This window comes from Pteropus medius, unplaced genomic scaffold, assembly GCF_902729225.1.
Source record: "Pteropus medius unplaced genomic scaffold, Ma_sr-lr_union100, whole genome shotgun sequence".
Classification (NCBI taxonomy): domain Eukaryota; kingdom Metazoa; phylum Chordata; class Mammalia; order Chiroptera; family Pteropodidae; genus Pteropus; species Pteropus medius.
Genome location: NW_024347788.1, coordinates 6,332,312 through 6,357,771, shown reverse-complemented (window position 1 = coordinate 6,357,771; position 25,460 = coordinate 6,332,312). Strand labels below are relative to the sequence as shown.

The window sequence follows — 25,460 nt, the reverse complement described above, 5'->3', positions numbered from 1 at the left end:
CAGCTCACGGGAGGGTCTGGGACATCCGAGGTCAGACAGCCCTCCGGAGGCCTCCGTGGCTGGGTCTGGAGCAGCCTCCTGTTTGGGCTCTTTCTCCTACTTGGAGCCCATGGTGGGGAGTGTGTGATGTGCTGAGCCCTAACTGAATTTCCAGGTAACGACACACTGCTGGGCCCCCTTCAGTGCGGGCTTGTTGAGAGAACTTTGTCTAGAGCGCTGACTCTGCCAAGGAGACTTCAGACACAGCCTGACAGCAGCAGCTGAACGGGGCATCACACACCGGGGGTCACAGTTTCTAGCTGAGCTCCCTACCTGTCTCTGGAGAGCAGCATTTAGTGACACGGGCCGACAGAAGGGGCTTCTGGGCAAAGGACAGAGAGGATGGAGGGTCACTTTTTTCCTTCTGGAGCCTCCCAGCTCCATCTCATCCACAGACTGCTTTGATCTGGTCTCTTTCAAGGAAGTATCAAGTTGGAAACCAGAGAGCAGGCTTGAAAAAGCACATTTAAGTTTGTATTTGGCAAGCGATAACCACATCCAAGGGCAGCTGACAGACTGGGGCTCGGTGACAAGGTGTGGAGGTGACTCAGATTCCTGGGTGTCCTGACCCTCCCAGGCTGTCACGTGCTCCCTGGTGGCTTCCTCTTGCCCCACAAAGGGGCAGTGGGGAAATCCCCCCTGGGCACTATAATTACCCCCTGGGATCCTTTTAGGAGCCAGCCGCTCCAGCCAGCAGCAAGATGAGGCTGGGTTTCCCCGCCCTGCTAGCCCTTCTGCTCCTTCTGGGCCCGTCTGTGGCCGCAGGGGACTCAGGGGATTTGGAGCCCCTGACCCCTGACTGGAGGCCAAGCTCCTCGCCCTACTCTGACTTGAACTCTGGCTTCACCTCTGGCTCCAGCTCCCATGGTGGCTCCAGCTCCCATGGTGGCTTCAGCTCCAGTAGTGGTTACTCCAGCTCTAGCTCCAGAACCTATGGCGGCTCCAGCTCCAGTGGTGGCTTCAGCTCCAGTAGGGGTTACTCCAGCTCTAGTGGTGGCTTCAGCTCTGGCAGCGGCTCCAGCTCCAGCAGAGACTTTGGCTTCAACAGGTCCAGGTCAGGCGACAGCACCAGGTCTGGCTCTGGCTCTGTGCCCCAGGTGAGAAGGCTCCAGAGTCCAAGAGCTACATTCATTCCCTTCCTCTCGTTTTTTGGGGACCTGAATATGATTTCATGGATGGCTAGACCTGAGCAATCGAAAAGATTTACGACTCCCTTTGTGAACTGTAGGCGCCATGAAAATGAATTAAAACCTGGGTGAAATAATTAAATTGTTAGCGAGAGAGATGACATCTCGGTTCTCCAGCTGGGGAGTTCCAGGAAGCAATCTAAGCTTTTAAGAAGGTCTCTAACCTGGCTCCACTTTAGAATGGGGGCGGGGGCAGGCAGGGGCTTTAAAAGGACCAGATGCTCAAGTTCTATCCGCATGAGAACGCTTAGGTAAGGGGTCGTGGCAGCGGTAGCTCCAGAAAGGTTTGTCCAGTTGATTTGCTGCCCAGTGGGGACCCTGCGGACAGGTGGTGAAGCCTTGGAGGGAGTAAGAGCCACAGCCCTTTGTTTGGAGCCCTGCCAGTTTCTCTGAGCCTAGTTCGTAAGGGGGATGGGTGACAGAGTTGGGGGAAGGGTCCCTGATTTCTAGGAAAGTGCTATTACAGCGGATATCTCCCCGGAGGAATAATAGTTCTTTTCCAGTCTTCCTTACAGGGAATTCTTAGAGCCATTTGCAGCTGAAAAGAACAACAGAAGTAGCAACAAACGAACCAACAAACCCACAAACCAAACCATCCACTAGAAAGGGACTGGTCCAGCCAGAGGCTCCATCACTAGGACAGTAGTGAGCCCAGGTCTTAGGGGGATGAGCCCTCTGGGCTTTTATAGAAATGGGAAGACGGATGGAAAGTAGAGGTGGGAGGCGAGAAGCGGTTCCTCATCTCGCCTCTGCCCACACCAGCTCCAGGCCTCTCGGTGGGAGCTTTGCCCTCAAAACCCGGGCTTTCTCTGACAACATGTGCCTTGGGGTGGGGGAGTCTTAACTCCCCCAAAGCCCATCCTGCTGTGTTTCTATGATCTTTAATCACAGGTCAGGTCACTGTTGACATGATCACGTCTGAACGGAAGGGCCAATGGGAAAAGGTGGTTGGGGGGAGGCTTTTGTTCCCTGTTTCATTTTTTACCATCGGGACCACATAGGCAATAAAAATGTGTTGATTAACAGATGGTTTGTATAGAACTCAGCCGGAAATGGCAGCAATGGTGTTCATTGGGTGCCTAATAAATGCTAAGACTACATTAAGTAAATGATATATATTATCTTATTTATCCCTAAGAGGTAGTTAAAATTAACAATCCCATTTTAGAGATGTAAACACTGAGCTCAGAGAGGTGACCTCATTGGCTTAAGGTTACTAAGCTGGCAAGTTCTATAGCTCAAACTTAGTCTGCCCTTGCTCTCGACCATCTCTATGCAGCTTCTGGTATTTTCATGGCGTGTAGATGAAAACTGCTAAGTTTTAAGAGGAGAAGGCTTTGGGAATCATGAATATGCACAAAGATTTTTTTTGTAGCCAGAAATGAGATGCATCAGATTTTTTTCAGGGAAGGGGTGGGGGAAATTACTATAGAACTTGTTGGCATTTTTTTTTTTTAATGAGGTAACAATAATTTATTTTGAAGCTTCTCATCAATCAGAAATCAGCATTTGAGTGAGATAATCAGCTAAAATAATAGAAAATAACATATAGGTCAAGAAATAGAGAAATCTGAATGCCTGTTGTTTGGTAAGGAGACAAATATTTAAAAATGGATAAGAAACGGTAGTTCAATTGCACTTAGAGGTTTTAATTTCCTTCCTGGCTTACTTCCTCTGGTGGGTCAGTATCACGATTCCAACTTTTTTTTTTTTTTTTTTTTTTTACAGCAGACTAGGTGTCACATCCACTATAAACCCTTTTCTAGGGCAGGCTGTCAGCTTGATGAGCTCTTTGGAAAGTGGTGGAAACCCCCTTTATAACTGTATTTGACCAAGTTCCAAATGTATTATTTTCTACACTTTGAAAATGTTGAATACCATTATTTTATGCCTTGAATCTTTACAAGCACTTAGGCTCGGCTGCTAGTTAGAGCCAACTGCAACCTCAGATCACAAATGTGAGTCATACCTTCTCCTGTAGTGCTCAGAGCACCCTACATGCCTCAGAGGTCACCCTCCGATGAAGGGAATTCGTTTCTTCGCAGATTGAGAGAAGGCTCCATGCTTTGCTCCACGACTGGCAGAGCCACAAACAGAAAAAGTCATGTGTTTTCGTCATCAGGCTAAGGGGCTGGTCAAAAAAATAGACAACTATGGCTTTCATCATGAAAATGGGCAGGAATCGGGTCTTGCTCATCTCCCTGACACCAGACCCTGGCACATTGTAGACACTGGTAAATAGTAATTGAACACGTGCCGAGTGAGTGAGGACCTACCAGTGTAAGGCGTCCTGTGTGCACACAGGGTCCTATTTGTCCCTTACAAGGGAGATCACATACCCTTCTACTAACCAAAGGGACAAACACTTATCTGTCTCATTCCCCAGGCTACACGCACATAGAGTTTAAGCATTCACCGCAGAGAGAGACCCATCACCATTAGCTTCATTGTCTTTGAAAGAGAGGAGCAGAAATATCTCTAATGGGAGACACTGATCAAACTTATGGACCATTCTGATGTCAGCTGAGCACGCTGGGCTGATGATAAGCAGGACGGCAGCTGGGGAGTCCACAGCACTGGGGCAGAGATGTTCGACAGAGCCATGGAATGGCTGTCAGCAGGGCTCATAATTATTTGCCTGCCTTTCAGGTGAACTTCAGGATTAAAAGTTGTTAGCTCATGGTTTCCGGTTGATTATCTGAGATTGCTTGACGATCTCCCCTGGTTTTTGAGTTGACAGAGCTTTTCAGAGAACTTGAAGAATGGCCCAACCCTGTCTTGTGCAGCTAATTAACTTCCCTTGTCAAAATGCAACGCAAGATTTTCTTTTTTTGGTAGACAGTTAATCTAATAAGCTATTTCTTCAAAAGTCCATGATGTATTGGTCCTTCTGTAAAAACCTTGGCATGCTTGAGCTGGAGTCTTTCTACCTTCAGAGGGAATGATAACGCTGGCTCCAAGGGAAGCTGGCCTACCTGCCAGGCTCCCAGGATAGCTTGTCCAGCCCGTACTCATCCCTGGTGAAGACCCTTCACTTAGCCCCTCCCAGTCCCGGTGTTCGGCATAAACCTGCTTGTCTCTCCTTCCTACTCCCCAGTTTCTGCAGGTGTACGGTGTGTTTGGCAAAGAAATTCAGGCCATTGTCAGAAATTTACTTGGCACAGAGAGTTTTAGGTACAAATGATAAATAATTTGTATATGTGTACACGTATATTTCTTTCTGCTTATCCTAAAAAGATTACGTTAAATTAACAAACAACTTAGTTGCAAAAGCCTAAATTATTGGCTGAGGGGTCACCAGTGGAATAAATCTTGATTATAGAAGCATCTAGGTCCATCTTGTTCAGGAATCATGGAGGTCAGTGAACGTTAAATGCACAGGGTACACAGCCTCAGCTGCAGCCAGCTGACCTCCTGAACTTTGAGAGGCATCTACTGGATCTCTCATACTGCAAACCATCGCTCGCCTCTTGGTTGTTTCAGAAAGAGACATTTCAGGCTGATGCTCCACAGGTGAGCTTTGGGCTGCTCCCCTCCGCCCATCAGATGAGACCATGGAAAGGCACAGCCAATCTGCTCCCAAGAGTTACTCTGTAAGGCAACAGTAGTAATAATAATAATAATAAAAAAATGTTAATCGTGGGATCCCCTTGGGGAAGTTCAAAGGGGACAAAAGAAAAACAGGATCTTTCAAACCCGTCACTTTAAAATATGCGGCGGCACCAAAGTGTGAGCCTGAATATTTTAAAGAAACATCAAATATTTTGAAATGACTTTTCTGCAAGTGGTAAGCTACAAAACTTTTCAAAAATTTGCACGGAACCTTCAAACTCAGACATACGTCGTTCGGTTTTTAACCAACGCCTGGTTTGTTTCCATTTTGAAGGGTGTTAATTATACAATTTCCCGGGTGAAGAGAGGATGTGAATTTGCATTGTATATTTTCACTGGAACCCACATCCTTGAGGTTTCCTCATTCCTACCGGGAGGAATGGAGTTAGGATTGGGATAAAGCTGAGGAAGTGAAGGAAAAGGAAAGTGATCCTGACGAATCACCTACCGTGGCCAGGGCCTTGGTTTACATCTGGGTCACTCTGGAGGACAACCTGTGAAGTAGGTCCTCTCTGTTTGTCACAGGAGGAGACAGACTTACGGGGGCTTCACGCCCAGGAAATGGTAGAATTGGAAATCAAACCCTCATCCATTCTTTATTTCCCTTTCCTTACACAGGAACAGTAATAATTTGCTTTAAGACTCTTCGAGAAAGAAAAATCATCCTTGAGATAAAGGCGGCTGACATAGTGGTTTAACGCGACAGGTGCAGATGTGGCTAAAAGGCTACGTGTAGTCATTGCCTGTGAAACAGGGGGTTTTGGCTGCTCCTATGATTCCATTCATTTATAGTTTGGACTCCACGTGCTTGCTTCTAAGGACTTTTTTGAGAAGCCAGTTTCTGTCACTCCAGCTGCCAAAAAGCCCATTTCTCAGCCGATTACTGATGTCGAACTTATTTTTATTTACAGCCATTTTCAAATTTCAGCGGCTCCAAGGATGACAACGGGGCCTGCCTGTGCTCCATCACCCTGCCAGACACCACCTTTCCCGCGGACAGAGTGGAACGCCTGGAATTCATAGCTCACACTCTCTCCGAGAAGTTCGAGACAGAGCTTTTGAGAGTAAGCATTTTTTTCCCCCTCTTTTGACAATACCTGACCATGTACGAACAAACAAAACACTTTTAAAAAATTAAATGTATTGGGTGACATTATATGCATAATTTCCAGGCGTACATTATACTTTGACATCCGGGTACTGTCCCTGGCGTGCTCACCACCCAAAGTCTACCTGCTCCGGGGAACGCCCTTTACCCGCACCTTCTTTATCCTCTGGGACCACCATCCGTTGCCTGTGTTTATGAGTCTGTTCTTGTTTGTGTTGTGAGTGCACAAAACACTTTTCATTCGGGATTTGGCCGTGGCCGCTCCTCGCTGTATCAGAGACGGCACGTGTGCATCCTGCGGAGGCTCCGTGGTTACTTACATGGAGTTCTTCATAGCAGGAAAAATGAGGGCACAGGGAGAAAACGAGACCGAGGCTATTCCAGCCATGGATAAACTCGCTTCAATACGGTGGCGCTTATGTGGTTGGAAAGAGGCCCCGAGCTCTCCCTGCAAACCCCAGCTCTGCAATTTTTATTTCGTTTTGTTGTTGTTTCTTGCTGTTTTTTGTTCTTGATCTTCCGTCCTTCACCAAGCTTCGCATTCTTTCCTTTCCTTCCTCTTTATATTTTATCTTCCTTCTCTCTCACTTTTTCTTTCTATTCCTATGTCATTCCTTCTTCCCTTAAATTGTTTTTCTCCCTCGCTTTGATGCTTTCCCTTGTCCATCCCTCCTAATCTTTCATTCCTTTTCCTTATTAATTTTTTTTTTTTAACTCTCCCTGGTCTTCTCTTACTTTTGGAGGGCTCTTTCTCTTCCTCTTCCTCTTCCGTCTCCTCCCTTGCCCCGAATCTTCCACCTCTTATCCTTCTTCCTTCCTCCCTCTTTTCCTTTCTCTTCCTCTTATTTCCTCTTTCCGGTGCCCTCTCTCCCTCCACCCCCTCTCCCTGTCTCTCTTTCTTGTTGGTTGTCTCCTATCGTCTCAGCAAGAACCTTGCATTCGACGTGTCCAGCATTAGACCAAAACGGAAGGCTTCCCCGGAGTGGGACTCCAGACTCATAGGTCACTCAGCCTTGGTAAAGACCTTGACTTTGAACCCGATTCCCACTTTCCTCTAGAGGACGTTATCTTACGGGGTTTGCCTTTCTCTGAGGTAGCTGGGGCAATGGGAGTTGGCATTCCCGTTTTGACCCTTTCTGCCTCTTTAGCCGAGTTAAAAATCAATTAGAAATGCTCCCATCTTCTGCATAGGTGAAGTCCGCGCTAGGCCATAACCACATTATACATGATTTAAAACGACTCCATGAATTTACAAGGAGCTCCAGCTTTCCTACAAGATTCAAAATAAGTTTTCCTGAGGAATTTAAGTTTAGCTACCACAACATCCAGCATGGTTATCATTTAAGACAAAAATTACGATGAGGCCGACACCCTGCTTTCAACCTGAATTGGTAGATAAAGATTCTAAATTTAAATGAGTGTCCAGGAAAATGTATTTGAGTACTTCAGGAAACTAGCTTTTTAAGAACTAAAATGTCCTTGAATTAATCAGCAGAAAAGGCACAGCACTAAATTATAAATTCCGACCATTAATATTCATAGCCTTATTCCAGCATAATCAAGTACAGATAAGAAGTTATGCATAAAAACATAACAGGCGGAGGAAAATCCTAGGTAAAGATCTTTTCAGTTAGAGTCATTCGCTTTGAAATAGTGGGAGCTGCTGATTTGCATGTCTTCTCTGCTGGCAGGAGTGTGAAGGGCAGTGTGTGAAACCCCATGATGCTCCGGAGAGAGCAGGTAGCTTGCCAGGTTTGTGAATACAGGACATTTAATTCCAATTCCGTGAGGGAGACAGGTGGCATCTGCCTTGCTAATAATTGGCAGAGGAGAAGTGCAGAGTAGGTGGGAAAACTTTTAATTCTGAAATCATCAGTAGCTGGTCCTAAAAAAAATTCGCTCTCGGGGCTTGAGGAAGAGATTCTCCTGCCGGCTGAGATCCGTGTGACAGACGATGATGACAATAACAGTAACTCATTATGCTTGTGTTTTATGTTTGTGATTCCGTTCTACTGTCAAGCCGCCCGTTAAGGCAGATAGGCCCCTAATCTCCTTCCCATTGTAGGGATGGAAAAACTGAGGTTAAGAAAGATAAATAGACATAACTGTAAAGCTGGTTGCTCTCTCGGCTGGTGAAGCCAGGTCAGGAGCTTGGGTCTTCAGAATGAATCTCGGTTCTCTTTGCTCCTGGCTGTGCAGCTACCATCCTCCAGGGCAGATGCAAGAGGAGATGCAGGAGGTCACTAATGCCTTCAAATCCCAAGTCATCTCTTCTGCCGAGGGCTTTTGAATTTGCAGGTGAATTATTATAGCTGTCCCTAGGTTGCCTTGGAAATCACCGTTTATACCGAGGCCTGGGGGAATGAATGCCCATTCGGGAAGGCCGGTAGAGAAGGGTTTTGACTGCCTTATGTCGATTCATTATCTGCCAGTACACAGAAGAGACTTATGTCTCTACCTAAGATGCTGAAAGCGTTTTATTATTTTCTGTTGTTTATGATATGTCCTCTTGTCACTATGCTTAGGAAAGGGACCACACGAAAGGCAGCTCAGGATTTCCTTTCTATGGCAGCTTATGGTCTTTGGGGCAAGTTTTTTAATATTGAGCATTTGCTAACATATCCTCATGCATGAGAAGGTTGAGGTAGCCTGCGAGACATTTAGGCAACCCATAAACAAACGACATTGATTGAGCAATGTTTTGTGCAGTGAGATGTACTAAATGAAAAGGTCAGATTGAAAAAAACTGAAATCACTGTTTCACTAATAATCGCTGTAATTTATAGGGCATCCTTTATGCTAGGCACTTAATATATATTAGCTCTAGTCTTCACAATAATTTTGTAAACTTGATACCATTACCCCCAATTTATAGGAGAAAACTAAGGCTTAGAGAAATTGATTTGCCCAGTAAGTACTGGTCAGATTTGAGTTTAAGTAGATGTAGCTCTGAAGTCTTCATATGCTGTGATGATCAATTCACATTTAATCTTGTTGCATTTATTTTTAAGGATTTATTAAAATAAGAGTATGCTGCAGAGTACATTTACTTATTTCAAATAATCTGGCCATAGTTATGATCACAGATTTTGGGGAACTGGCAGAAACATGAGCTAGACCAGTTTTTTAGCTTAATAGCCCACTGTACCGCATCCTTATTTATCATAGAACCACATTTATCATACAGAGCAAACCACCCCCCAAACAACCTTTGATTCTTAGAACCCATCAATGACATAACATATGCCCAACAAATAAAAGAATGGAAGCTCTGAATGTTAAGCTGGTGGTTTAAAGGTAAACATTGATGAATCTCGTAAAGCTCAAACTTCTGGTGATGAAAAGCCACGTGGTCGAGATAGTGACACGGGGCGTGTCCCCTTAGGGTCAGACCCATATTCTTGTTACACATCCAGGGAAGCTGCTAAGATTGCAGCTTCCAGAGAGAGTGGGATGTTCTCGGAGCTCGTCACACCATCTCGACATCTGCACACGTGAAAGGCGTGTACCAGCAATTGCTGATATTCGTAAAGTTCGCCCTGTGAAGTTTTTCTGGCCCATCTTCGAATTCTCCCCTGCCCTTCCATAGCCCCATAGATGACTCCAGTTTTCTAGCACATCACCGAGCTTTCCTTTAAATGTCAGCTAAAAGAAGCCAAGCTTTTCCCCCAAACAGATCTTGAGAGACCTTTCTTTCCGTGGTTCACCGCAGATTCTCGTAGGTTGCAGACTCCAGGTTATGCCTTGGTTTTCAGCGGGAGCCGCATTTTATTTAGCAGAGATGACAGTTGAATCACTCATTTTTGTGGAACGACAGCTGCGATGTGCCATCGAAATGTTCCAGGAAAGCAGAGGGCGTTTCATTTGTTCCAAGAACTGGCAAGACCAAATGCCAACGGGAATATTCATTTCGCAAGCTTCCATTTCTGCAATGGATTGGCACTTTATTATTATTACTATTATTATTATTATTATTTGGTTATGGGCAAGTTTTTATGCCCTTTTTTTTTTTTAGAAATCGAAACCTGGCTATCTTACGTACTTTTGAAGGAAACTTGTTTTATATAGACATATATCTAAATATATATATAAACATATATATATTCTCTATATAAAATAAAACTCCTTATCTGCCAAAATGTCATAAGCTTTATCATTCTCCAAGGGATAGCAATCTGATGGAGGGAGCATCAGTTGCCTGAGGAAATACACCAGCAGTGCCAAGGGCTGCATTTTCAACTTTCATTAAAATTTTCTTTGCCTGAAGCCCTAGCCCTTTAGGTCTGTGGCCTACGAGTCTATAGTAATTTGCACAGTGGGGTTAAATGGAAGGGCCAAAATGACAGAAGTTAGGGCTGCCTTTAGTATTAGAGGGATCAGAGGACAATCTCGGGCTCTGAGCTCCTCTAGGCACTGCAGACCAGCTCCTTGACATTAGCACAGTCAGGGTGAAAGCACTGCTTATGTTCCAATTGTTAAAAAGAATTTAAAACAAGCAACTTTTAATGAGCAGGTCCTTGGAAAAGCCATGGCGTTTCTTTTACCGATCAGACACAGAAAGGACCGCTAACTGTGTTTATTGAAATATCCATTTGGAGATTCCGATCGTATGCTAAACCACCAAGGGAATTTTGGGAAGTATTTTCACTTAATGATCAGACATTCAAATATATGCAACAAATGTGTAATTTAAAGGTCTGATTGCAATAATCAGTTCTTGGAATAAATGTGGGTGCACTTAATGAAATGTGTACTTCACAGTTGCACATATATTCATATAATATGTAGTAAGTTGGGTCTTTATGCCACTTCATAAAAGGCAGAGGGGCTCAAAGCTCAATGCAAATGGTGATCAAAGAAGGAATTCTACGTAGTGCATTTCTCCTTCTTCTAGAAATACTCAGATTTAGAGCAGTGGTTCTAAATGGAGGCAGGGTGGTGGTGCTGCTGATCGTGATTTTGCCGCCAAGGAAATTTAGCAAACTCTGGGGCATTTTTTTTTTTATTGTCACAGCTGGGATTTGGGTGGGTGCTGTTGGAGTCTGGAGGCCAGGGATGCCCCTAAATATCCTATAACATGAAAAAGCCCCCCACAAGAAAGAATAATCTAGCCCCAAATGTCAGGAGTGCTGAGGTTGGAAAACGCTGATTTAGAGCATGTGGTTTCAGGGGAGTAGAGAGGGCAAGAGACTCTGATTCAAACCAGTTTAGTTTGCAGAGCTAATATCGTCAAACATTAAAATAGAGATGAAAATGTACTTGAATGATGACTCAGAAGCAAATGTATTTTTAGTCTATGTAAAAATAGACTAATTGTAGTCAATCGTAGTAACAAGTTCTTTTTAGTCTGCATTTGGATAGATTAAGAAAAAGATATAATTATTAATATTTTTGATCCATTTCTTTAAAAAAATGATTGACAGCAAGGGCTTGATAGTGGAGAAAGACTGTATGCTATTACCCTGGGAACTGACTTGAGTTTTCTGACTCCTTTTCAGGTGAAGGAGTATGTCCGATTAATCAGTATCTATGAAAAGAAACTCTCAAACCTAACTGTCCGTATAGAGATCATGGAAAAAGATACCATTTCTTACACTGAATTGGAGTTTGAGCTGATCAAGATAGAAGTGAAGGAGATGGAGAGACTGATCATCCGGCTGAAGGGCAGTGTTGTTGGAAGCTCAGAAATCATCGACCAGCTGGAGGTAGAGGTACGGAGTGAACTCGCTTCTCTGTGTATCAGTGATGAACCTTTTCAGCCATCAGAGCTAGGACCAGGGTGTGAGTCTCTCTCTTCCGATTTCTAATCCTGTGCTCTCTCATGATTGCATGGCATAGTCCGTGTTCTGCTTTCTATGGACACCCATCTTTCAATAGTAAGTTTAGCACTTTGGGAACATGTTGACTGAGGAGCAGGTGTCCACTGATGATCAGCGTTCTGCCCCAGAACCAAATGGCCTTTCGATATCTCTAGAAAGGCGCTGATATAAATCCGAGCAACTCCATGGCCAAGCCTGATCAACTGTCTTCTCTGTTCTGGCTTTATCCTCATGGAACTAGGAAGCCACAATTGACCTGATTTTGGAGTTGCTAGGTTTGTTTCTCCTTTCGAATGTTCATGTCATCCTTGATCCCTTTTGGAACTGGTCACCACATACTGACAACCTTTTTTTAAAGGGGTGTCTTATATGTTTTAGTGAAGTCTTTTAAACTCTGTGGATAAAGACCATCGGACTAATGTTTTGGTTGGGTGATTTATGTCAATGAGAATTCACTAGCACAGTCATGACATGGGCTATAGTTGAGAATTCTAGTTATATATTTTAGAATTTGAGTTTTCTTTGGTTCTCACCGTTTATGAGAAACTTAATTATGGTACAACACGAGGAAACACGAGTTTATGGGGAAGATTATGAGAAATGAACTTTAATGGACATTCGTGGATGCAGAGACTGAGCCTGTGCTCTGTTATTAAAACTATTCAAAATCTTGGCCTTTTTCTCCTTGTCACACACACCTGCCCTGAGATGTGACAGGCGTTCACGCTAAACCGTAAAGTGTATTCTTCCAAATGAAACCATTCAGAAGAATCTCGGGTGGATTCTCTGGCAATGTTTCACTAAGTGACAAATTCAGCTCTGGAATGTTTATGAAAGAAATTGTACAATAGCGTAAAGTCACTCTGAATTTTATTTCCTTAGATAAGGAATATGACTCTCCTGGTAGAGAAGCTCGAGACACTAGACAAAAACAATGTTCTTATGATTCGCCGGGAAATTGCAGCTCTGAAGAACAAACTCAAGGAATGTGAAGCCTCTAAAGGTGAAAACGTCCCGGTGGCCTTGGCCGGGCCTCCTCCCTCTCCAGGTGAGTGCGCCCCTCACCTGCCCTTGAACCAGGCCTCGAGGGGCCAGCGCAGGGTGGAGGAGGGATTCGGGATCACAGAGTCCCAAGGGATTTTTGCAGTTCTGGGTGACTCTTCCGTGCGTTTGAACCTCTTCCCCTAGTTGCTCTACTTACTGTCACATACTGGGGCTCACAGAGGAAAAACGTGAACAATGAGTCGATCTGAAATGAAATCCTCACGTTACACGTACCCCCTCCGCGTTCATTAACAGGATAAACATCCGCGTGCAGATGCGGTGGCTGCCAGGGGCCTGGCGAAAGCCGCTGGAGCCTGCACAGCGTCCGTCCGCACTGTCTGGGGACTGTCAGGGCTGATGGGCTCGTTTACGCGATGAGCTGGGGTTACAGCTGGAATCTTCCTTCCCTCCTCTCTCCCTGCCCCGCCCCCCCTCCTGCCTCCTTATTTTTCCTTCGTGCTGTTCTTAAGTGCATGTCGAGCACCTGCTGTATGGTGTGTCCTGGGCTTCAGGGAGGGTTTGACTGATGGCCCCACGCGTTTTGTACTGGTGGGTAAGTCTTGGCATCTCCCCTGGACTGAGTTCTTGGAGGGCATCTCGCTCTCTAATGAATCATCCTCCTGGTCAAGTATAGCCTAGCCGTGAATGCTCCGTAAGTACCCCGTGAACGTGAATGGAGGCAGTGGAGTGTGAGGGTCCGGAGTGTGGCTTTGGGACCCCAAAGGCCTGAGCTTCCCAGCTATGTGGTCCCAGCAAAAGGGTCCTTCATCTCCTCACGTGTCAAATGGGAGGATATGGCAGAGCCTCCGTTGCAGGGCTGCTGTGAGGGTTAATGACACAGGCTGGAGAAGCTCGTGGCTCTGTGATTGGCACGTGTATGCTGGCGATGGTTGTTATTATTAATGAGGAGAAGCGAAGTGAAAACCTTGCACGAACAAAGGCAGTGCTAGGTGCCTGTACGCTTCAGCATGTCCCTGCAGGTGACCTAAAGGCATCCTCTTAGCTGCAGCACGTGGCCCTGTCCTTTAGAGACACTCGTGTCAGAGGGGACCAATCTCCGCAGGTCGTGAACGGGGCGTATCTTCTCATCGGACGGTACAGCTCTCGCTATTTTCATTAATTCCTATCGTCACAGCCTGTTTCCTTTTAGGCCTTGCCTTTTGGATCCTTGTCAGTGTAGCTGGTGTCTGTGAGGCTTTAGAGGCCGCTGTAGGGTTGTACGGGGACTCTCTGCCTCCCTCTGCTGTTGGGAATCGGTCATAGCATGACATACAGAGGAGATTTAGAACAAAGGCCACGCTCTGTCCTCTGTAACAAGCTGAGGCTAAATTGGGTCTGGGGTCCGAGGTGTCAACATGCTTTTGAAGTAAGAGCTCATTCTGCCGGCTCCTTGAGGGAGGAGTTGGAGCAACGACCACCCTCGATAATACCTGAGCGAGATTTTTCTGTTTAACCTCAGCAAATCTTCACTGTGGGATAGATTTTTCCTGCTCAGTTTTCTATGCATCTCTTAGAATAAGGACATTTTACAGCAGGAAGGAACATTCAGGGCCATCTAGCTCAGGCCCCTCATGTCTCAGAAGAGGGGACTTGGGATGGTGATGCTGCTGCTTTTCCTGAGGCCACACAGGTAGTCAGTGACAGCTGAGGCTGAAATGCCAGGCGCCTTACCTCCTGGTCATCTCAGGACCTAGAGTGTCAGGTGTCATTACTCAAGGTCATAACTCAAGGTCGGTAGTAGGGGAGGAAACACACTGCCTATGTCTAAGGAGGAAAACAAGTGAGTCTGTTGGGTTATTTTTGCTAGAACTTTCCTTCCCCCAGAACTTTCCCCTGGGCCCTCACACTTACACTTCGTCAGCCAGCCCAGCTGTGTTGTTTAAGCAAATTGGACCCAGCTTTCCTCACACTTTCCTACAGCTTGGGCCGTACCTGGACCTCAGCCAAGCCGCTTGGCCCTCCTCCAGCTTTGTTCATATTATATTTATGAGGTTTGTATTAAACCGACTTTTTGTCATGTTTTTAAATCAATTTCTTTCACTTGCTCTCTTTCTGTTTGGGTTGGTGGACGATGCAGAATTGGAAAATCCCCGGGCACCAACAAGCTGTGAGCCTGCGGAGACTTTAATTAAAGTTACTCACTGTTCTTGGGACTTTAAAATCTGGCCTCTCTGCTTGTCCGACTGCAGAGTCGCACGGAACAAAAAAGACTATATGCAAGTCTCAGCTATGAAGAAATCCTGTGCTCACCCCCCCCCCCTGCCCCCCCGCCCCTTGCTGCTGTGGTTTGCTACCCCTGTGGTCAGCTCGATCTCAGAATCAGGACATGTAGTGAGGGTTCAATAAAATGCACTTTGCATTTGGTTTATGCTGAAAATGGCATCTTTTTCTGCTTCGTTTCATAGAACTTTCTAATCTAAAATAATTGGCCTTCTGCTCATTAACTTTTTCCCCTGAAAACAACTGGCTCTGTCTCTCTCCATTTTCCCTCTGATTCTAGATGACTGCATAGGCAAAATGTGGTGGCATGCTCGGGGGTCACTCGCCACCGTGCTTGGAGACGCCGGGCTCTGTGCTGACACATATAGGTGCTCCGTAAATGGTTGGTGATTGACCAGGGTATAAAGGATTTGGGGTGACCTGCCAAAATCCCAAGCCTAGGGAAGAGCAGAGTGTTGGGTAGCATATATTCAATAATTCAAAGTCAATTTAGCTTTAATTATTTTGTGATTATGACCACTTTAATTGCCTAATTCTCACAAGTCAATCATATTCTTCTCTTGGATCAAATAAAGTTCACTTGCCCAGGTAGGAGAGCATATTAATAGATCTAAGATTGTTTCCTCTGCAGACATCTAATCTTTGGCTTTAGAAAAATGCTAACCATGATACTTTTAAAAAGCCAAGTTACAGTATTTAAAAGTCTCATCATGTGGCTTCTCAGGATCGTTTCAGAATCCCGTGGCAATATCTAATAAATTGCATGGTGGAGAGATTGCCAACCAAAGCTACTCCTGTAGAAGGTTCCTTGCCTTATGTTTTGTGAAGTAAACACCAGGGTCTTTAAAAAATTCAGGTGTGTAGCAGGGTAGATAAGAGTGGGTAAGCCAGGTTTGCAAGATTCGATTAGTCTTCTATTCCTTTATTTCACAAACACCGAATCTGTCTGGTAATATCGTCACTGTACCAGCCTGCCTTCCACGGATGCTCTAATAGAAAGGCGCACCTGTGATTCCTGAAGTGACAAGACAGTCCCAACAACTCACCAGCCTGATGAACGCCAAGTTATCTTTGCTTCTTTGCTTGTGCAGGAGCTAAAGGCGTGCTTCTGCCCTTCGTTTTATGCTGTGTTCTCTTCCACCGGAAAATGCAAAATGATTCATTGGTTCTTCGCCAATTCTTGCATCATGGCTGGGCAAGGGGTTGCTCTGCCAGTGAGTGGCAGCACGATAAGGGAATGAGATGGGAAGGATGGAGATGGAGAATCTCTAAGACCTTCAAATGAACGAAGGGGCTGGAAAGGGGTGAGAGATACAGGAGGGTGGGGAGAAGCTTAGGTTACATGGGTAGGTGGCGGGGGTTGGGGACTCTGGCAGTGGACGCTGGCTGTCAGCTTCAGTTTCCAAGACTGTTTGCTGCCAGGTATCAGGGAAGCCTGCCACAGCTTTTCACTGGTCTGTCACTGCCATAGCCATGTCTGTAGCACTGGCAACAATGCCTAGTTCTCTTCTCTATGTCCACTTCCTTTTCACCGGAGCCGGCATCCTAGAAATGGCCTGTCAGATAAAGATGAGAAAGGTGACATAACCAAAAGAACAGGAGAGTATTTAGGAAGGTGGGGAAAAGAGATTTAAATTCACACAGTTTGAATATTTATGTCAGGTGTAATTTGAATTTCCTGACCAACACGTAAAATGATGAGCCATGATGACTATTATCAGTAGTAGTATTAGTAGTAGTAATTTTTAAGAGAGGATTATTTTGATTCCTAAGGATTTCCACATCTAGGACAGAATAGTTTATTTTCTTTCACCCCGTGATAATTTCTGAATTGGTTACACATAGCATAACTTTCCCTTAAATACTTTGTTGCTATTGGTTTGGGATAGTTCCTTTCCAGGAATGCAAGATTCAGTTAAGCAAATAATTCCTAAGTCCTCTAACCTGCAAGAAAAAAAGTGACTTTCTTCCATTTCCTCAGAGTGAAATGTAGTTGAATAAATAAGTTCTCCGGGAGATATTTTAACTAGAAAACCCAGTTTGTAGCATATGGAAACTCGAACAGTTTTTGTTATCATTAAACCGAACACACCGCTAACTTTATTTTAATAATTCATGCATTGTTTCACAAACAAAAGCAAACAAGCATTCATCTGAGAGATCACTTTTAGGAGAAGAAATAATAATTTATAATTTTATTTATTATTTCTTTAGTGGAGAACAGTCTCTTGGCTGAATACACGCTGCTTTTTTTATTTATGAAATGGCGCATGCATTATTAAAATAAACCTGTGACTGTGTTCTGCTTAATGATATGCAAAATTATTTGAAGTTGGGTACAGAGTGGTTTTATTTCTCTACCTGTTGTACGGTTGGCTGGCTTTCCCACCAACTGCGGATTTATGAGAGCATTTAAGGAGCACGTATTTAATTCTGGGACCAAAAAGCCCCGGAAGATTGGAAAAATAAAAGCAGAATGTCTAGTAACGGTTCCACTTCTGAGCAGTCCTTGCATGAGGTGGGGCGAGGAAGAGACGTATAGCAAGGAAAGGAATAGGTAGATCTTTCCGTCTTGGTCAGAAGCAGAGACTCAGAGGCAACAGCGTAGCCTCTGAGCTTAGCGCCCCCGCCTCCCCAAATGCTAACTTCAGGTAGTTGTTTGGAGCTCTGCTTTTGGCTCCTGCTCACTTCATGTGCTCGCCACGTGCGCACCATGGCTCCCTGAGTCCCTCCGAGCCTTTAGAGCGTGACCCAGCGATTCAGGTTCCGCTCTCTCCTTCCCTCGCCTGCTCTGCTTCAGGCAGCAGGATGAGGGACAAGGGACAACGATCTCGAACGTACTTGAAGTTGGATACATTTACGTACTTGAAGTTGGATACGTTTTCGTTATTCAATAAACGATCTCACCCCTTCTTTAAGGGTATTCATTAAGATCCCAGGAAATATGTGTTCGACTCTTTGGATAGTTATTATAAAAATCCTGGAAGAATTTTATTTTATATTTTATGGCTCATAAACCGTTTGGGTTGGCAGGCATTTCGGAGGGAGCGCAATGTGAAGGACCTGAGTCATTCACCCAAGTGTTACGGGGGATGTAGATGCAGCGGACCATGATGAGTCTGGTCCCACTTGATTGTACACATTGTGACAGACCTAGCATCAGTATGGAGACGACAGAGTACTTGCCTGTCATTCTATGGCGCAGTAGAATACGAGTTATAAACAGCAAGATGATCACTAAGGGACCTAAGTGATGGGCTGTGCTTTGGGCACAGAGAGGCAATGTTGCCTCCACATGACTCCCATGGCTTCTCGAGGTTGAAATCCCACCATGATAGGTCTATGCTTCTATCTCTTTAAAACATTGTATGTAAAATTTTCTCTCCTGAGATTAGCTGGGGGCAGCGTTGGCGCCTGGTGTGGGTCCCGGGAAAGGGCAGCAGAGCGAAGGGTAAGGGGGCTTCCCCAGGACAGTCTTCTCTTTCATCACAATTCCCCCCAAGCCTGACGAGTGGCGCCTCCTGACTTTATGGGAATAGGGTAAGGTTCTGGACTGATCTGGCTCTTTTGATTTCTCTAAGAAAAATGAAATAGAATATTTGCAAAATGCTTTCTGGTAGAAGAAAATATATTGGATTTTATCAGGTCGCCCCTCCTGTCTCTGGGCCCTCAAACCTTTTTAGTGTGTCTCTCGGCAGTTTCCCTGTCCCCACTTTCCAGATTGAAAGCCCATCCACGGAAATAGAAGGTTGTTTTTTTCTAGAGCCGACCAGCGGGTTTGCATTGAGACTGAAACCAAGAGAAAATGTCACCTCTTCTCCCTCAGAACCACTGCTGTCCTTGAATCTTGCCGAGAAAAAATATTTATGGATTTCTTTGGTTCTTAGTGTTACCAGTGGGGCGGAAGGCAGTTGGTGTCACCCCAACAGCAGTGGGGGGGAGAGGGGTAACGATGGGGCTGAAGTGTAGTCAGCATTCTTCTTCGGTTCTTCCTCAATGACGCAGTGAAGAATCACAGCTCAGCGAGATTTAGAAAAGATTTTTTAAAACTATTATTTTAGAAAGACAAAGCACGCCCCAAGGAGACGCAGGGTTCCAACGCTGTAACTACAATAACCAATGCAAAGGGGCCCTAAAAAGAGGACCCAGAAGTGGGAATGTCTGCCTTATATTACGGGGGCGATGGGTGGTTCCAAAGGTGTTCTTAGGTGATTGGCAAGTGAGGTCATTATGATTGACACCTGGCTGCTATATAACTCTGCCTACTACGCATGTGCTTACCCAGAATTCTAGTACCATTGGGGTGTTCTTTGGGCGGTCTCTAGGCTGGGCCCCTATTCCTTCGTTCCCCTTGTTGCTCATGTCTGACTAGCTACCCAATCTTTGGATATTAAATGGTTTGTATCTCGTCATTCATTTTCTCTAAGAAGGCCCGTTTGTATTCTCGTTTGTCCAGGGAACTGTGCTCACGGCGGAGTGGTGAACATCAGCCAACCTTCCATAGTTCAGCTCAACTGGAGAGGGTTCGCCTACAAGTACGGTGCCTGGGGGCGGGATTACTCTCCCCAGAATCCAGACAAAGGGCTGTATTGGGTGGCGCCTTTGAATACAGATGGGAGACTCTTGGAACATTACAGGCTCTACAATACACTGGATGATCTGCTATTGTACACAAATGCTCGGGAGTACCGGATTACTTACGGCCAAGGCAGTGGGACCGTGGTTTACAAAAACAACATGTATGTCAACTGGTACAACACCGGCAACCTTGCCAAAATTAACCTGACCACCAACACGGTGGCTGTGACTCAAGCGCTCCCTGCTGCCGCCTATAATAACCGCTTTTCATATGCTAATGTTGGTTGGCAAGATATTGACTTGGCTGTAGATGAGAGTGGGTTGTGGGTGATTTATGCAACTGAGGCCAGCACTGGTAACATGGTGATCAGCAAACTCAACGACACCACGCTTGAGGTGCTGAACACGTGGCATACCAAGCAGTATAAACCCTCTGTTTCTAATGCCTTCATGGTATGCGGGGTTCTGTATGCCACCCGTACACTGAACACCAGAACAGAAGAGATTTTCTATTACTATGATACAAACACAGGAAGAGAGGGCAGGCTGGACATCGTAATGCATAAGATGCAGGAAAGGGTACAGAGCATTAACTACCATCCTTTCGACCAGAAGCTTTTTGTCTATAATGATGGTTACCTTCTGAATTATGATCTTATCTTTGAGCAGGAACTTCTTTAGGTGTTAGGGTGAGACAGAAATAAAATGTCTGTTGAAAAAATGGTCTTCTCCACTTATTTAGATACCTGCAAGGGGATCCGGAAGCTTATTTGCTTAGCGCTAATATTTGGGAGCACAGTTCTGTTGCACTAGGGACTTAAGATACTTGTGCTGATTTGATGAGTTCTCTTGGAAGCCATCTGCCTTCTGGGATGCATTTCCCTACTGAAATCAGATCCTTTCAGGGTGAGATTGTGAGGGGTCTAGGGACATCATGGGTCCAAGGAAGCCTTCAGTGTGGTGACATCTGGGAATTAATTAATTTAAAGAGAGCTGTGTGTGGCTTCTGGGTTTCTTTGTGCGGGAGAGAGGGCTCGGTGAGCAGGCTGCTTTACGTAGCCCAGCCAATTCCTCCATACCCGAGGGAAACCTGGGGCTAAATTAGGCAAGTTAATACCTGAAGCTCCTTCACGGGCCAAATTTCCAACTTTGTTTTTCTTGCTAGCAATCGGAATGGTGTTTTGTATACAGCAAGCAGATAAGTAAATTTAGCATGCTTCTGTTATATTTGTAAAATGCTCTGAATTTTCTGGAGAAAGGCGCTTTTATACTTTAAATTGTATGCTGCAGATCAATCCCAGACGGGTCTGCCGACGAGGCACTGGATTACTCTTTTCTCCCACGGTCTACCAACATAAGAGTCGGGCGAGCTCTCCTGTCTCATAAATTCACTCCAGAGGTGGCTCGGAAGGTTAGAAGCAGACTTAGCAACCAGTTCCTCTCACTTTCTCCCTACCTCCTCCTTAAAAAAAAAAATTAGCCATATTTTTTAAATGAAACAATGATAAGATAAACAGAATTACTTTTTTTTTTATCTCATCGTGAACTTTTAGTTTTATGACTCTACGACGGTAAAAAAACTGGATGACAACTGGATGATCAAGCGATAGCATTTCTGGTTCTATAAGAGAGGCCCTGGAGCATATGTAAGAATCTTGTGAAGTCATATCGATTGTTTCATGCAATTTTTGTCTTTGTTTAGGCCTGAAACTTGTAAGAAAATAAAAAATTTTTTTTATGAGCAAGAAATGTAGAAAATTCACTGAAAGTGTGTAGGTATTCCGTAGGTGTGTGGGCATCTGCGTTTCGGAGGCTTTGTCATCTGGGTTTGGTCTGTTTTTCTTTAATGTCCACGAGTCCGGGCCCATAGGGTTAGCTCTTTCGATGTTGTACTTTTTCCCTTTTAATAAAATATTAAAACGTGCTTTAAGAAAGTTGTCTTTTGTTTTATTTACTCTTTTTTTTTTTTTTAAGAACTCTTAATAGAATAACTCATACCTTGCTATGAGGTACAGAGAATGGCCACTTCCCAAGTGACAATGACGAGTACATTATATACCTAATGGCGGGTCACATTCATAGCTTTTAAAGGAGGCCAAAATCAGGCTGGCTTTTTCATTTCCCATTACCGTCCAGTCTTTCTGGCAGCTTTTGTTGTATGAGGCTGCACTATTTTCTTTTGGGATATGACCTTATGTACTTATTAATTTGCATGACTGATCTGATTTCCCATGTTAGACTATATTTGTGTGGCTTGTGTTCCCTTTCCAAATGCGCTGTTAACACAGGTCAGAAGCCTCTAGACTGTCCCCAAACAGGAAGTCTCGCACAGAAAGCCAAGGGGCTAACTGGCCGTGCTGGACAGAGAAAAATGCCTTTGCCGAAGTTAATGTGTAGGGGAAGGGGTGACCTAGGACTGCAAGGACCACGTGTAGGGGGAAGGGTGACCTAGGACTGCAAGGACCGACAGACTACGCTGTTGTGGTTAGTCTTACCGAAATCCCATTTTAATCCACACCAAGCCTTTAGAGGAAGGCAGTAGCTACAATATTTAATATTTTTAGCAAGATTTTCCTCTTTCAAAGCCGTGCACAGAGACAGGTACGGCCTTCAAAATGCAACCAGATTCGAAGATAAAGACAGGTATGTCATGCGAGATATAAGTTAAAAACAGTGATGTTATATTTAATCTGGCTCTAGGCAATTTTCCAGGTGAGTGTTTCTATTGAATACACAGTATGACCTCCGAAGATTCGGGAAAGGAGGCAGGAAGCTGAGGGAGCCCTCGCCATCAGCTCGTGTTAAGTGCTAGAGAAGCGTTTGCCTGGAAATTCCCTTCGGACGTCTTCCCACGGGATGTGGATCAGGCAGCTGCCGCCTGCAGCAAGTCTCCCCACTGGAGAGGGTTTAGGTTCAAGGTTTTACTGTGGTGCAGGCACACAGCACACGTTTTAGCTCAAGATTCACCAGCTTGCTTTCTTCTGGGAGGAAAAAAATTGTGTCTATATATTTAAATCAGCTTTCTGGAGATGTAATTTACATATGGTAAATTCTGCCAGTTTTAAACATAAAATTAAATGGGACAAATGTACACAGTTGTGTAAGGGCTACCTAGTTAGCATAGGAAATGTTTTTATTACCTCTCAGAAAGTTTTCTCGTGCCCTTTTACAGTCAACTCCTATTTCCATCTCCTGCCTCCTGGCAATCACTGATCTGTTTCCTCCTTCCGTGGAATTATATAATATGTAGCCTCTTGAGTGTGGCCTTTTCTGGTTTCTTCTTGAAAAAGAGAACCTGTGGGCTCACATTAGCCCAGAGGGTGACTGAGCTTTGCCGGTGGCTCTCAGAGTTCTCTACATTTTTATTATTTGGGGGGAGGCTGAGGATCGTGGAGAGCTGTGGTGACCTACTTGCCTTATAAGTGTTTCCTAGTGGCCCAGAATTCCCAGCGGAGGGGGCCAGCTGTGGGCATCGATCAAGCACTACCTGGCAGCACTTCCAAAACTTGCAAGTCCCTGCCCGCCACTAGCTTCATTCGATGTCTGTTCTCCAGTCTCTACTGTGCCACAATCATCTCTGCCTAGGTGGGTCCTGATACTAACGAATGGTGCTTAGTGTTTAAGAGCACAGGCTTCGAAGTCAAGCCAAACTGGATTTGACTCTTGTTTCTACAGCTTTCAAATGGTGTGGCTTTGGGTAGGTTCTTTAATTTTTTTGAGACTCAGTGTCATTTTTTTTTGTGTGTGTGTGTGTGTAAGGGGATAAAACCACCCACCCCAGACTCCTGTTGGGTGCATTAAGTGATATTAAGAGTGTAAAGTGTTGAATATGGTCTTCGGCACACGCTCCGCCCTCAATGAGGAGTTATTATCCCTATTTCTCATTTCGAACTTTAGGCTCAGATTGGTCCTGGGGCTGACGAGATGTAGAGCTAGCTGAGATCAGGGTTTACTTTTCCTTCCCTTTAAGACTTGTTGCCATGAGTGACTCTCTGAAAAGGTGCCCTTGTGGTATGAGAGAAGCTGGAACACCCTCTCTTTGTCCTCAACTCCAAGATCGATCCTCAGAACCTGCCTTTCCATGTCGTGACTCCGAGAGACAGAGCGACATGAACAGCAGAAACTGAGGCTGATTTTCCTTTCCTCCGAGCCACGAAAAACCCAGATGAAGGCCAGCGTTCATCCGCTTTCGGTCCCCATGAGAAGGACCGAAACAGGGGCACACGTCCTCCCACTTACTGTGTGGTATTGTGGAGGGAATGTCGGCCTTCCGAGAGCAGGTGTGGGTATTTACGCTGTGCTCCGTTTGGAGTAAAACATGTCTATCTTTCAGGGCTAGTTTGCACTGCCGGCCACAGGAGTTTGTCTTCCTCCCTCGGTTTATGAACCAACAAAAGGGAAACGACAATGGGTGGACGGAAGATGACCGTGTGTCCACCTTCAGGATGATGTAGGGAGGTTCTGGGCCTGAGCCTTCGAGTCATCTCAAACAGATGTCTCACCATGAAGCGTGATTAACCCCCCTGTGCTCCAGAATGTTCTGGAACAACAGAAGGGTGAATTGCGACACATCAGAAAATGAAAGGCAGGCACGCTCCTCAGGCACGCTCCCAGCCAGCGGAACCGACCAGCTGGCCTGGCTCATCCACGAGAGATGCCATTCGAGTTATCAGTTCAGTTGCCAGGCCTCACATCTGTAGCTCGGGATGTGCCCACTTGTCTTTGAGATCTGCATCTGCTCCTGGAGCTCATTCAAAGCCACGGCCCTTGGAATCGAGGTCAGTGGCGGGGGAGGACGGCTTTCAATCTGCGTGGAGGGGAGGCTGTCTCTTGGATGCCGCCCCTGGGCACCTTGGAAACTCCGAGCGTGGTTCCCAGACCTCAGCCCTTCTGTGGAGCTCAGTGTACGTGGAGGATGAGGGGGAGTGATGGACGGGGGCCGGGGTTTATAGGGCATCAGAGGAATTCGGTCTTTGAGCCTCCATACAGGAAATGCGTGTGGACTCCAAGTCCTTCCAATGTCCTCTCTTCCTAGCTAGACTGTGCCAGCTCATGTGTTGTTTTGGGTTGTGGCCTATTATGTTTTCATATCAGCATTGCTGGTGACATACTCTGACTTCCGCCTCGGTGGCTGACGTCAGGCAGAGTTCAGTGCAGGAACAACTCCTTCTGACTGCGGCGCCGTAACTGCCACATCGGACGATCTCGCTGTCCCAGTGACTGAACCAACAGCAGCTTTTTTCCTCCTTCACATCGGCGACCTTTTTGTCCTCGGTTGTTGCTCCCGTAACATCTTCCTCATCCCCAGCACCGTTTCCCCGCCTCACATGCCACTGTGGTCTTGTCTGGTGCCACGCTGATGGCGGAGAGCTCCTCTTCCAACGTGATGCCCTTCCAAACAGCGATTCGGGGGCCGGGCTCATTCTAGTTCATCTTGGGGCTCCACCATGACCACACGCAGCTCCCAAGGTCACTGTGCTCGTCCGAATCAGACAAGCAGAAGGGAGAAGAGCCCGGAGGGCCTCTGGTGGAGGTTGGTTAGCTCGGGTCTAAAGGGGCATCCAACACTCCCACACAATCCATTAACACGGGGTCACGCCGAAGTGCTGAAGAGGCTGGAAACGTACTTTAGCTGGGTACGCGGGAGGAAATCGATGGGATGGTAAGCTATCAGCCGGTCTGCCTCACCCCGCTAGGAGAGAAGATTTAATACAGAGAATTAGGTGCTTACAAAATCGCTGGAAAGCCTGAAGGGACAGCTACCAGAGGCTGCCATTTAATGTTTGGCTTTGAAGTCGCACCCGTCAGCGACTGAGAAATCAAAAAACTGTCTGTCACTACCCCTGGTGTCGT

At 45.6% G+C, this 25,460-nt stretch overlaps 1 protein-coding gene across 1 annotated transcript; it reads left to right on the top strand.

Moving 5' to 3' along the window:
- Window positions 1-727: 727 nt before the first annotated feature.
- OLFM4 (olfactomedin 4) lies at window positions 728-21,526 on the top strand. The gene is made up of 6 exons (XM_039877346.1): window positions 728-993; window positions 1,033-1,136; window positions 5,750-5,902; window positions 11,445-11,657; window positions 12,648-12,813; window positions 19,486-21,526. Exons 1-6 carry the CDS (start codon window positions 741-743, stop codon window positions 20,286-20,288), a joined length of 1,692 nt encoding a protein of 563 aa, XP_039733280.1. The 5' UTR covers window positions 728-740; the 3' UTR covers window positions 20,289-21,526.
- The last annotated feature ends 3,934 nt before the right edge of the window (window positions 21,527-25,460 follow it).

Bases quoted from the DNA above. Each gene is read 5' to 3' on its own strand.
- OLFM4 (XM_039877346.1), top strand. From the start codon at position 741: ATGAGGCTGGGTTTCCCCGCCCTGCTAGCCCTTCTGCTCCTTCTGGGC. The intron at 1,137-5,749 runs GTGAGAAGGCTC...TTTTATTTACAG, and splicing joins GCTCTGGCTCTGTGCCCCAG to CCATTTTCAAATTTCAGCGG. The intron at 11,658-12,647 runs GTACGGAGTGAA...TTATTTCCTTAG, and splicing joins TCGACCAGCTGGAGGTAGAG to ATAAGGAATATGACTCTCCT.